Source organism: Salvia hispanica, chromosome 4 (genome assembly GCF_029641045.1).
Source record: "Salvia hispanica isolate PSC_SH4W2 chromosome 4, Shi_PSC_v1, whole genome shotgun sequence".
Taxonomy (NCBI): domain Eukaryota; kingdom Viridiplantae; phylum Streptophyta; class Magnoliopsida; order Lamiales; family Lamiaceae; genus Salvia; species Salvia hispanica.
The window spans coordinates 41329503-41342748 of record NC_142695.1 but is presented as its reverse complement, the minus strand read 5'-3'; the positions used below and the strand labels follow the sequence as shown (position 1 = coordinate 41342748).

Below are 13246 nucleotides of genomic sequence, written 5' to 3'. Positions count from 1 at the left end.
AGAGAGAGAGAGAGAGAGAGAGAGATTATAATTATCTTAAGCTATCAAACATCCAATTAAGATAAATAAACTAATTGAAATTATGATAACTATCACAAATTATATATGTCTTGATAGCTACCAAACGAGGCCTAACTGTTAAATAATCCTACTATTTAAGATAAAAAATAAATTCTAATCTATTGTTTAGCTAATAGTGTTCAAATTTATTGTGTAAATTACAGATCAATTCATACAAAGTGAAAGATGTCATTTTGACTATCAAATTTAACAACATTGTCACTTTGAACGAAAATAGATCAATTCATATGCTAAAAACCGAAACTATCAAACATAATATGCTAAGACAAAATCCCGGCATATGTTAAAATGAAATAATCGTTCATCATCGATGTCTACAATTTTCACAGTAAAAAGAAAAAACTAAGCTAAAAAACTGTAAAACTCGCATTTATAATGAATTTTCTGTCTGAATTTTATTACTATTTCTATTTCATTCGACTTGGATAGTAGAATGCTTATGGTGATGTAAAGCAAGTGCATACAAAGCGACTTTCAGCCAAACGTTTCCGCACTAGTTACTACAGAAACTATGTTGAAAGTTTAGTACAATTTTTGATAAATCAATCACAGTCGGTTTAATAAGAGAAACTATAGCTTTGCACAACAAACATGGAGCTCCGACACTCCGTCTATAGCTTTGCCTTCTTCCACAGTCTACGTCTCAACTCCTCAGCCACGACATCAATGAACTCTTCGGTGTTCACATACTGATCTCTAGACACGCTGCAACAACACATCCATGTCAAAGGCGACAAAACAGGAGAAATCTTTTTTTTACAGAAAATTTCACTCACTTAGCTCCATGAGTAAGAATGGCAAGATCCTTGGTCATCTTTCCAGACTCCACACTTGCAATGCAAGCAGCTTCTAGTTTCTCTGTGAAATCCAAGAGTTTGGAATTTCCGTCTAACTTTGCTCTACAAATATCAAAACAGAGTCGAAAATGAAGAAAGTAGTAACAGCTAATTGCCCGGTAATCATGGAAAACTAATCATCTACCTGTGTGCAAGTCCCCGTGTCCATGCAAAGATCGATGCTATGCTGTTAGTGCTAGTCTCGCCTCCCTTTTGATGCACTCTGTAATGGCGCGTGACTGTACCGTGTGCAGCCTCTGCCTCAATGGTTTTTCCATCTGGACAGACCTATTCAAATACGAAAAGTTGTTGCCAAACAACATCAAGGAAAAGAAAACACAGCTCGAACAGATTAATGATACGGTTACCGCACCAGCACTGATGTCATTAAACCTAGAGATCCAAATCCTGCATCACGGAAAATAGCTAGTTGTTACTACACTATATGCAACACAAAAGCATGTAACTCCAATGAACCCTATCAATGCAAGAGGCACACTCCGGTGCATCCACCGTGCATTCAGATGTAAGCAAGTCTTTGCCTAAACTGAAGATTGCACAAACCTTGGGCCAAAAAGTCACTTTGAACATCTCCGTCGTAATTTTTGCAAGCCCAGACATAACCTCCATCACTCTTTAGAGCATAAGCAACCATATCATCTATAAGACGATGTTCATACCTATTTTCAAGAGTTCATATTAATATTTATAGCTTAGAAAAATGGATTTGCATATCTACTCTTTCTGTCTTTCATAAACTTGGTCATACCAAATCCCAGCAACCTCAAACTTGGACCTCCATTCTTTTTCATAAACTTCTTGGAAGATATCCTTAAACCTTCACGAATATGAACGCAAACAACGGATTTAAGCAAAAAAGTGTAAAAGGCTCAATTTGTAAAGTGTTGGCATGGTGGCATGAAATTCAAACTTAGGAGATTAGTAAAAAAAGAGGAATACCTTCCATCATAATTCTTCAGAATGGTATTTTTGGTGCTAAGATAAAGCGGCCAAAGCTTCTGATAAGCAGTGTTCATCGAGGCCTCCGCAAAAGCACGAATAGACTAAGCAGCATACAGCATATAATTACTCTTTACATGAAAAAAGTTGCAAAATATTCTAGCAAGTGAATTTTAAGTTTTAAATGCTATCACATTGTTTAAAAAATTGAATCCTAGTAGTCTTTGCAGTCAGTCAAAATTATTGTTTCAGGCTCAGAATTTGCTTAAGTCACACACAGTGGAATCTACATTAGGCACAGCATAATAGTAACATTATCAACTAACCAAGAAGTACTTGGGACTTGGGAAGGGCAATAGACTGATAGAAAGAAGAAAAGAAATGAAACAAAGGCCATACAAGGAAATTACAAACTACTATCAGTTCATCCACTTTTCAGAACTTCTGTGGAACCTAAAGCCTTTTCCTGTATCATTCAAATTAAATTACTACCATGGAATAAATTAGCTTAAGGGGTGGAATTTACGCATCTTTCAGTCAAAACCAGACATGATCAAGGCAGGTGTTTTAGCCTGGGCCCAGAGAATCACACAAGGACAAGGCTATTCCCATCTATCCGATCACCATTATGTTCGGGAACTGTGTAGACATATCATAAAAAAATTATTAGAAAATTTGTGAGAATTCAAACCTCGTCAGTGTTATACATTGACAGAGCTACACCACCAGGTCCAGCAAAGTTGAACACCTCCATTTCAACGCCCTTAGTACCTCGATCTGGGACTGTGACATACGTCATATCATATGCGGTCTTTAATCGTCCATACAATATTAAGAGCATTGTACTAGTTTAAGTCATGCCTCCTTTATCTAAGGAAGTGATTCATAAAATACATGGCTGTATTTATGCACTGGGTATTAAGAAACTAGATAACAAACTACACACATACCAAAAACCATTTTGAGTTTTCCAGCTCCTTTAACTACTAAATCAGTAGCTCGATACTGATCCCCAAAGGCATGTCTCCCAATGCATATCGGCTTGGTCCAACCTATGAATAGGAATAGTTGCAGGCCTTATATCAGAAAGACCAGAGAAAATAAACCCAACTTGTAATCTCAGTAAAGAAGCTCGTAGTAAGAATTAAGCACCTGGCACAAGCCGAGGGACATTTTTGCATATGATTGGTTCTCTAAATACTGTCCCTGCAGAAGTAATATCCACATTCCCGAGTAAATATCAGTGATTATATTGAACATCCATGTTTATTCTTCTACGGAAATTTCCTACCATTCAAGATGTTACGAATGGTCCCATTTGGACTTCTCCACATCTGTTTCAAGTTAAACTCTTTAACACGGGCCTCATCTGTTCAGCCAACCAAGATGACGAATATGTCAAACAGAATATGTAAACAGGTCAAACAATTAATATGTACAGATGTGGTGATACTTCAGTTGCATTTATAGCCTAACATATGTAACATCATTCAAGAACTGCTGAAACATACGCAAAGTTTATCTAATGGGCTTGTTTCTTAAAGACGATACCTGGAGTAATGGTCGCACATTTAATTGCAACATTGTACCTGGACATTATCAAAGGAGAGAAGAAAAATACTGAGAATTTCATTTATAGGGTCAGTTAAAGCTTCACAACAAGTTGATTACATAAGAACAGAGTACAAGCTGATAAGAAAGTTGAATAGTTGATTATTCATCCTTTAATTGGCAATGTCATGCTACTCTGAGACCGTACAGATTCAAGTAAGAAATTCATTTTTCCATTTAAATTAGGCTTTCAAAGTAAAATCTTTAAAAAAGGAAAAAGAAATTTCAAACAAATTACATACCTAAGAGTGGCTTCTGCACTTTCAACTGTAACTTTGTCGTTTGTAGCATCACGGTGATGAATACCAAGGTCAAAGTACTTTATGTCTAGCTCCAGGAAAGGAAGTATGAGCTGTAAATGTTATAAACCCATTAAGCCAGTAAAACATTACAATTGTGTTATTGGCAAGGAATAGGAGATCAGTATCCAAACCTTTTCTTTGATATATTTCCATATCACTCGAGTCATTTCATCGCCTGCACAAAAACTATATTCTTTAATCATGACAATCAAGCTTTCTACATAGATACACTAATGAGGAACTCATAAATATGCAGCATTCCTAGTCTCTACAACATGTCTGCATAAATCTTCAGACAAATAGACTAAACACCTCGAGATGAACCCAACACACACACGGAACTAAGCCAGAGAGCATCACTTCAGAGAAATGATTTAAAAAGCACTCAATTAACAAAGATATCCACAATAAAACACTGATCTAAACTTCTAACCCAGATGACTTTTAACCATCACGAACTAGAATTTAGACTAAAAGAACGTACAAATAATTAAATTCAATAAGCCCACTTTGTGAAAATGCTTATGTTACTATAAACTGCCAGCACGCCCAACTAATCAAGATTGTGAGCATACATGTAAACTGGGTTTGATCAAGAAACGGATTACAGTCTCAATTTCAACAGCAAAAGCGCCTACTGCATAATAAACTAAGTTCGATCAAGCCCACGTGATAAAAAAAGATCAGCAACGAATTGTGGCAGGCAATCAATTCTTAGACAGGAAATTAGAGATACCGACCGTCCATCTCTACGATGGGGTTTTGGACTTTAATCTTGTCGAAACTCATCGTCAGATGGCGAAAAATTCTTCCTTGGTAATCAACTTAAAATCTTGCCGAACTGGGTTTAATCAGAGCCGAATTATGCTGGAATTATCTTCTCCTTTTAGCAGCCTGCGCTGATTTCCTTGTTTAAAACGATGGGGAGGTAATAAATGTTCTCTTCCTTTTATTATTATTATTACTTGAGGAAAACGTGGTTCGGTTGTGGTGGGGTCCATCATTAGTGCTACTACTACTTCATTTGAGATTATGGATAGTAGCTAATTCGTTACTACTGGTGGGTTAAGCAAGGCTACTAGGCTAGCTAGTCCAATGGCGGGCTGAGCTTGCAACAAAATAAAAATATGCTGGAACATCATTTTAAGTTCACCAATTATGCCAAATAAGCAAATTTAATCCGTAACATTTCATAATATCTTTTGAGGTTCATCAACTATAAGTTAATATTATTTTTATTAATTTATGGCTATTTCCAATATTATCATGACCAAAGTACTCTTAAGTATGTAATTTTCATTAAAATATGTAATTTATTTTTCTTTCTTTATTCATCCACTTTCTTCTTTCTTCTAATTTATTTGGGATTATGTTTAGTAGTTTCTTAGACTATTATTATTAATATATACCATACCTTATTTGAATATTATGAGATTACTTTCTAGTGCTAGTTAATGCTTTTATATGGTTTACATTCTCAATTATTTAGATAAAATTAAGATAAATATTTTATTTTAATGAATCTCATAATTTTATTCAATTGAAAATTTAAGTTAATCATAATATATAATATATACTACATTGAAATAAAAATTTAATAAAGTAGAAAAAATATGATTCACGAATAGTCGAGGGAATAGATATGAGAACTACGAACAATTTTCATGATGTTGTTGTAAATGGCCTAATGATAATATTAAGACGCGACATTGTGATATTAAACAATTGATAGCAACTGTTAATTTTTTATTTAATTAAATAATCATAGATTTAAATTAATCATATATTCAACTAAGGAATGTCATTGTCTTTTTTATTAAATTGATTATTGATAATTTCAACTAGACTACATTTACTGCATAAGAGTAGATAAAATAAAACTGAGCTCTTTGAATTATTTAAGATTTTATGTATATTAATGAATTTTAATTTATTTTAATTGTCAATTTTGTATTGCACTTAAAAATAACATATTCTTCTTTGTATAGCTTTAAGATTGAAAAATTAATATTCCATCTAATAAATTGAACTATTTTTATATACAAATATTGTATAAATTATAATGTTTAAAATATTTATACATAAGTTATTTCACTATTAATATATTTAATATTAAATATAGTACAATGATTTAAAATATTACAAATAAGTAAAACTAAACGTAAATAATTAATAGTAATAGAATATTAATATTATTAAGATATTTTTATTTTGAAACTAAAATTAGAGGGGTCATTTTTTTGGTACATCAATTATCCCAAATTATATACTTTAATGAAAATGAGAGGGTAAATAGATTGAATTGCCCTCATGGCCTTAAGAGTACTTTAGGCATGAAAATATTGAAAATAGCCAAAAAGTAGTTGAATTGATATTAACTTATAGTTAATGGAACTCAAAAGATATTATGAAATGTTACGGACCAAATTTGTTCATTTAGAATAGTTGGTGTACTAAAAAAGATGTTCCCTCTAAAAATTTTTACTTTTTACTTGTTTTTTATTTGCTACTAGTATCACGCCACAGATAAATCACATAATATAATACTCCCTCCGTCCTAGTTTAGGAGTGGAGTATGTAATAAATGAAGTGAGATGGTAGAGTGTGTAATAAATGAAGTGAGTTGGTAGAAAGTGAGATGGTTTGACTTTTGAGCTTTTTTTGGGGGGGGGGTTTATTTTTATGTACATAATGGCATTTGGGTGTAATTTTGATGAATAATGGGGTAAAATTTTATGTTCAAATATGGAAGATTCTAAATGTGACTCCTAAACTGTGACGAACTTTTATGGCAAAATGTGACTTTTAAACTGGGACGGAGGGAGTATAATATAATGTTTAAATATTAAATAAAACTTTTGAGCTAAAAATATGTACTCTACAGAAGAACTATTGTCAATACCTACAATTTTCTTATTCTAGGGCTAGAACTTCGCAAAATAATATTTTTGGCTCCTTGCTCGTGTTTTCATCATTGCTGAAAAACAGAAAAAGAGCCGGCTAAAGGAAAATGAGAAGATTACAGTAGATGAGAGATATCCATAATAAAACAGGAAATATACTCTAAAGCCTTTTATACCTTTTGCAGGGATGAAAAGTCTATGCCAAAAATGTTGCAGATGTTGTGCTAGAAGTGGGTCTACAACACTTTCATCCTCCACATAAGGGTAAACGTCTGAGCTGCCAAAGTTTGAATTTCATGATTATACATGAAAAAAGGCAATGTGGCACAATAAAAACATAAGCCATAAAGAAGTACTTCAATGTTTCTTTAAATAAATGAAAGTACAAATCCTAAAAGGCAAAGAAAACCAAACTTCGGACTACATGTTAAACTGATACGCTCGGATTTTGCATTATTTTAAGGTCATTGTTTGGTCCGTTTTTAATGTCAAAGTCACTCTACACGTCCATTATTTGCATATTTTGTCTATTTTGGTATTTTGACGTGTTTTGTGAGAAATGTGCATAATTGAGCTGAAAAAGGGAGCCAAAACGCCAAGTTTGGAAATTTGGAGCCAGACGGCGACCGCCGCGGATGTGTGCGGCGACCGCCGGCGCCCGGCGGGCAGATCAATGCAGCGGTCCGCCTCGGAAAAATGTGCTTGGAAGAGAATTCTCGTCCGGCGATCGCCGGAAGACGTGCGGCGGTCCGCCGCCGAGGGAACGGACTCTCTAGACTCCAACGCGGCGACCGCCGGCCAAGGTGCGGCGGCCCGCCGGAGAAAGGCGGCGAATTCAAGAAGCCCTAGATTTGCGCCCAGATTTACCATATTTTAGAGATCTTTTCCTTCTACAACAAAGAATGGCTTTCACCTATAAATAAGACCTCAAACTTCATAAAAAAGAGAGAACTTCTACTTGCAAAATACTTCATAGAGATCAAGACCTAGAGTACTTCATTGGTGCAAGGAGTTGGAAAAGGATTTCAAGAACATCAAGAACGACAAGGATTCAACCTACGGGTTTTATTTGCTTTAGTTTTATGTTCAAATTGTCTTCCCTTCAATCTATGTTTTTAGCTTATTCATTTATGTGTAACTAAACTCATAGGATTATAGGGATGTGTTAGTAACGACTTTGGTTATACAAATTCCTTTTTCTATTTACTATCTGTTTTGTTTTTACTTTGTTTCTTCCCTAGGTAATTTTGATGTTGCATGATTGAGTGACACAATTGTGTATGATTTAATATAACTTGCTTCATAACTGTGACAGAGTTCTAGCGAGTTAGATCCACTTAGTAGACGCTACAGTTAGCTTCCCTTAAAACGGCACTGTTAATTGAGAGTGAGGACTTTTCAAGGGTCTTAGGAGCTTTTTGGAATTACGTGTTAGGATTGACAACCCTAATCTTGTAATCAACGTTTGTATCGCATGAGCATAAGCTAGGTGACTCGTTCTATCAAAGTAATAACTGTGTTAGGGTATTGTAGTTGGAATTTTGTATAACCATAACTGTGAACACACATCCCTGGGATTCCCTTATCTCTATCGTCTTTCTCTGTGTTTTATTCGCTTTTAGTTGGTGTATGTTTTCTATTGTATACTTACAGGTTTATTTAGTGAACACACAACCTTTAGCTATACTATATATACTTTGTATACTTACAGGTTTATTTAGTGCTAATAAAAAGTGTATCATAAACTACCAATGATGCCATTCATACAAATATGTTTGTTTTGCAGACTAATTGGAAACCAAGCGTAGCTAAGAATAATGATGATTAAGTCAAAACCAAACCTATTGTTCTATACTAACAAAAAAAAACAATAGGCACTTAATGCCCACATTGGTTTCGTTTTACCATCACTTTAGCCTGCCTACAGCATACAACAAATTAAATGGTCACCTCTGCATCTATCAATAATCTTGACATACTCCAAAACTCTTCTTTTATATATTTATAGATAGATAGATGTGTTGTACTTTTCTTTTTTTTGGTAACTATCAAGGGTATCTACCGGTGGGCCCAGTAACTATTCATCGCGCTGATTGTAGGCACCTCAATGGGTCCTGCATATTTTTTTTCTTTTTTTCTCTCTGGAAAAGTATACAGTATTATGTTCTTATATAAAAATACTTAAAAATTCTAAATAAATGCTTAATCAATTTTAAGTGTGATTTGGTTTTATTTGATTTAATTAATTATTAGACGATCAAATATATTTTGATCCGATCAGTAACTTAACATCATTAAAGTTCATTTTTTCCCTGAACCTAGCTTTTTGATCTAAGCAAAGCATATTGTAAAACTCTTTCAAAAAATGATGGTTTTCTATTGCAACAACTTCTTTTGCTGTCTAGGGATAATGATACAATCTCACACTCAGCTGCACTAATCCCTAATTATCCTTGTATACATACAAAATGAAACATATATTTCGATCCATTGGAATTTACATTTAAAAATACTCGAACTCAACATAGGAAGAATCTGCTGAGGAGGTCTGATTCTGGTTCTGGTTCTGGTTCTTATCACTGTCCTCAATCTTCTTATCGGCTTGCGGTGGATCTTTACTGGCAAACTGTTTGAAATCAACGGGTTCTGGCACGTGCGGAGGCGTTGCGCATCTAACAAGCGCCCAGTTCACCCCCTCGAAGAAGGGGTGCTGCTTGATCTCGGTGGCGCCCCTCTTGTAGGCGATCCTCTTCTGCGGCTCCTTTATCAACAACCCCTTTATAAGATCCTTCGCCGTGGAGCTCACTTGTGGGCCCTCCGGGAACTTGAGCGGCTGCCCGACGACATTAAAAAGAGTGGCGCGGTTCCCGGCCCCCTTGAAGGGGGTCGTCCCGTGGAGGAGCTCGTATAAGAAGATGCCGAACGTCCACCAGTCCACGGCGCTCCCGTGGCCCTCGCCCCGGATGATCTCTGGGGCGAGGTACTCGTGGGTCCCGACGAAGGACATGGAGCGGACGTTGGTGGGCTCGGCCATGAGCTCCGGGAGGGAGTTCTGGTTGCTGCCTAGGCCGAAATCGGACTTGGATTTGCGGTTTTTCTGCCTTGGGAGGAAGTAGGGGAGGAAGCCGGATGGCTGGATGCAGCCGCGGACGGCGTTTTCGTCGTCTAAGATGGCGTCTGTTGTGGCGTGTGTGGACGAGGATTTGACGAGCGTTGGGTTGACTGAGCAGCGGAGGGATAGGTCGAAGTCGGATAGCATGATGTGTCCCTCCTCTCTTACTAATACGTTTTCGGGCTTCAGATCACGGTACACGATCCCCAGCATGTGCAGATACTCAAGCGCTAATAGCACCTCCGAGGCATAGAATCTGTCATAAAACAAGACCCTCACTCTCAGGTAGTTGAATAGTTGAGTCGTATTCATTTTTTCACAAATAACTTTATTTTCTTTTTATTACTATTGAACTATTTTACTTTCTTATACTTTATTATATGGCGTAGTTTATTCTCTCTCTGTATTAACCTTTAAACATGAATTTCATAAATTTTATGTTTAAAAGAAACATTTCAACCAACTTTTGTGAAAGAGGGAGTAGATAAAAATAGAGATGGGTAGTAAGTAACCTGGCAGCCTCCTCTGTAAAATGCTTGTTGGGCTGTTTCTGGCGAAGGGAATGAAGGTTACCCCCACTGCAGAACTCCATGACCAAGCAATAGAACTTGTCAGTCTCAAAGTAAGAATAAAGGGTGGGTAAGAAAGGGTGGTCAAGTAGACCAAGAATCTCCTTCTCGGTCTGCGCCCGAAGCAGCTTATTCCGGCTGGCGAGAGAGGCCTTATCCATGACCTTCATGGCGAAGAAACTGGTGCTCCCTCGGAGCTCAACAAGGTAGACGCTCCCAATGTCTCCATACCCGAGCCTCTTCAAGAGACGGAAATTGGTCAGCCCGAGAGGCGAGTCTCTTGAATTGGCGCAACTTATGGCGTCCCATCTGACATCGCCCCCCGTGTGGGGCTTGATGGGGGCGCTGCTCGTGCTTTCCAAACTGTCGCTTCTGCTGCCGCTGCTGCTGCCCCACCCCTGCGATATGCTGCTCTTGGCGTTGCTTGCCATGGTGCCCGGGGTCGGGGATGTTACGTTTGGGTTTCTCGATGTTGGGAGAGGACAGGGGAATGTGTGAGGATTTACGGATGCAGGCTCACACGCATTTGCATTTCCCTTCGCAATCTCATCTTCTCTGCTAGCCTCGTTCATCTACATTTGCAACAAAACTACTTATTTTTATCACATGAATACATGTACAACATATCCTAACCTTCAATTCATCAACAAACAATGTTAGAAAAGAAAACACACACACACATACAAAATTTGTCCAAGTTTTTTTGGTCACCATCGAAAATTACATACAATCTTGATTCAAGTACATTAACATCAACATCTAAAACGCGTGAACATGCTAAACAATAATAACTGTAGGAAGTTACCTTCAAATATTAGAGAAACATGAATCATAAGCTGCGGCCACCGTATATGATTGGTGAATTAATATCTTGGGAAAATAAAAGGGTAGTCGAGAAAAAATTCCGTTGATGGGTCTACGTGAGAAAGATGGTTTGTTTGTATTTGACTTAGCTAGTTAAGGTTGTTGCTAGAATCAGAGGTGTTGGTTTGGTAGAATAGTGACAAGAGAAAATTGCGGGAAATGAATAGAGAAAGAGAGACGTGCAGGGAGGATAGGAGATACATTTGCAATTTAAATCGTGGTTGGGAATTATTTCCATAGATTCCATTGCGAATATATGCTCTATCTCCTAAATCCATTTTAGTCTCCTAATAATATGTAATTAGTATTCTTTCAAATTTGATTTGAAAGGATAACATCGATTCAGTGGAATTAGCTAGTTAGTTAAAAAATACTAACTCCTAGTAGTATATTGTTTGAGTCCAAGAAATGCAAATATATATTGTTTGAGTCCAAGAAATGCAATAGGTAGTAGGTACTATATAAGATCGTATAACTCCATCTTAGCCGCGATCCAACTGACTATAATATTACACGTGTATTTTTCAGTTTTTAATTTTTTTTCTCCTACGATGATTACATTATATTTCTATATCATTAACGTATAGTTGTAAACTTAGGTCATCCGCAACTCTCATAAAAAAAATGGGGCCGGACCGCACCTAGGGTCCAGTCCCGGGGCCTGGAGCATTGCAGGTGGTGGTGGAGAGGCCCGGGGACGCTGGAGAGGCCTGGGGCCGCCCAATTGTGGCCTGTCCCGGCGTTGCGAGCGCACGGGCCAGACCCCAACACCATTTTTTTAATTTTTTTTATAAAAATTGATTTTTTAATTTTTTTTTTGCCTATTTAAACTCCACAACATTTTATTCTTTCTACGTTATTGTTATGAATTTTTCGAAGTATAATTGCTCAACATTTTCAATTTTTATGAATTTTAATTTTTTGGCTTCATAGGACTTGTATGTTTTGATTTTTAGGGTTTGTAAATTTTTTAAAAAAATTTAGGGTTTGTAATTTATAATTTCTTAATGAATAAATTTTTTGAAATATACTTGTTCAATATTTTCAATTTTAAGAGTAAAATAATTTAAAGTTGTGAATATGATGAAGTAGAGGGGATTTGGGGCCTGACCCTGGAACGGGGTTGTGGATGCCCTTATTATTCCTTGAGACTTTATCATTATTCCTTATGTACAATAACATTCTTGCCAAAATAGATAATGGTATTGATAAACTCAACATGAATATGATTTTTGGGGGTGACTCTCATCTAACTTTGATTGATTTAGATGTTTAATTGATATATTTGAGTTAATGCCTAATATTTTGATATGTTGATAAAGTTGTTGAGTTTTGAAGTAAAAATGACTTAAACAGGGGATAAAAGATGAAAAGACGTGCAAATGGTGTCATGAAGAGGTTAAGAGCACCTTAAAGGTCGTATGCAAGCAAGCATTGGCATGCGACCCATGCGGCAGTGCACGAGTTTGTGGAAGGACGATGACTACACGACCCATGTGATCGTGCATTGGGGTGGGATCAGTTGAGAGCACCTTATCGAGAGCTAAGCACAAGTCGTGCAGTTGGTTGCACAACCGCACGACCCATGCTCACGTACAAAATTTCCAACCCTTGTCCTAATTAGAGCATTAGTAGTGGCGACCTCTCTCCGAAGCCTATCTCTATTTTCTCCTGCTCATCTTAGAGCATATATCCCTGCAAAAGCACATCCCAGAGCCTATCTCAGAGCCTATCTCATTTCCACATCATCACTATTTTATTTTATTTTTTATATCAATGTCTAAATAATTTAATTAAGTTACAATACATGAATAATTAATTATTCGATATATTACAATATTGAAAAAAAGAATACAACGCGAAGCAAATTAAAAAAAAATAAAACATCAGTGCCTACGTGACCACAATTCTTCAATCATAGGAGAAGAAATTTATTAATGAATGGGATTGTGAGGTATTTATAAAAGAATAAATTTAATAAAAAATAAAAATAAAAAATTATCGGCCT

At 36.4% G+C, this 13246-nt stretch overlaps 2 protein-coding genes across 3 annotated transcripts; both read right to left on the bottom strand.

Annotated features, from left to right (window-relative positions):
* Positions 1-424: 424 nt before the first annotated feature.
* Positions 425-4710, bottom strand: LOC125196067 (isocitrate dehydrogenase [NADP]-like). 2 transcript variants are annotated; one of them, XM_048094428.2, is made up of 15 exons: positions 4531-4710; positions 3922-3965; positions 3731-3840; positions 3429-3466; positions 3169-3246; positions 3030-3083; positions 2828-2929; positions 2569-2660; positions 1878-1981; positions 1687-1755; positions 1482-1597; positions 1291-1325; positions 1063-1205; positions 858-980; positions 425-786 (listed from the first exon to the last, which is right to left on the bottom strand). In XM_048094428.2, the coding sequence occupies exons 1-15, from the start codon at positions 4577-4579 to the stop codon at positions 693-695; spliced, it is 1251 nt and encodes a 416-aa protein (XP_047950385.1). In that variant the 5' UTR covers positions 4580-4710; the 3' UTR covers positions 425-692. The 2 variants fall into 2 exon arrangements, with proteins under 2 accessions (XP_047950385.1, XP_088913468.1); XM_089057342.1 differs by lacking the exon at positions 4531-4710 and adding an exon at positions 4366-4452.
* Positions 4711-9070: 4360 nt separating this feature from the next.
* Positions 9071-10946, bottom strand: LOC125196375 (serine/threonine-protein kinase AGC1-7-like). The gene is made up of 2 exons (XM_048094866.2): positions 10318-10946; positions 9071-10061 (listed from the first exon to the last, which is right to left on the bottom strand). The coding sequence occupies exons 1-2, from the start codon at positions 10944-10946 to the stop codon at positions 9197-9199; spliced, it is 1494 nt and encodes a 497-aa protein (XP_047950823.1). The 3' UTR covers positions 9071-9196.
* Between the last annotated feature and the right edge of the window lie 2300 nt (positions 10947-13246).

Excerpts from the sequence above, each read along its gene's own strand:
- LOC125196375 (XM_048094866.2), bottom strand. The coding sequence starts at position 10,946 with ATGAACGAGGCTAGCAGAGAAGATGAGATTGCGAAGGGAAATGCAAAT. Across the intron at positions 10,062-10,317 it reads TTTACAGAGGAGGCTGCCAG|ATTCTATGCCTCGGAGGTGC; the intron begins GTTACTTACTAC and ends GTTTTATGACAG.
- LOC125196067 (XM_048094428.2), bottom strand. The coding sequence starts at position 4,579 with ATGAGTTTCGACAAGATTAAAGTCCAAAACCCCATCGTAGAGATGGAC. Across the intron at positions 3,247-3,428 it reads ATGTGCGACCATTACTCCAG|ATGAGGCCCGTGTTAAAGAG; the intron begins GTATCGTCTTTA and ends TTGGCTGAACAG. Across the intron at positions 787-857 it reads ATTCTTACTCATGGAGCTAA|CGTGTCTAGAGATCAGTATG; the intron begins GTGAGTGAAATT and ends GTGTTGTTGCAG.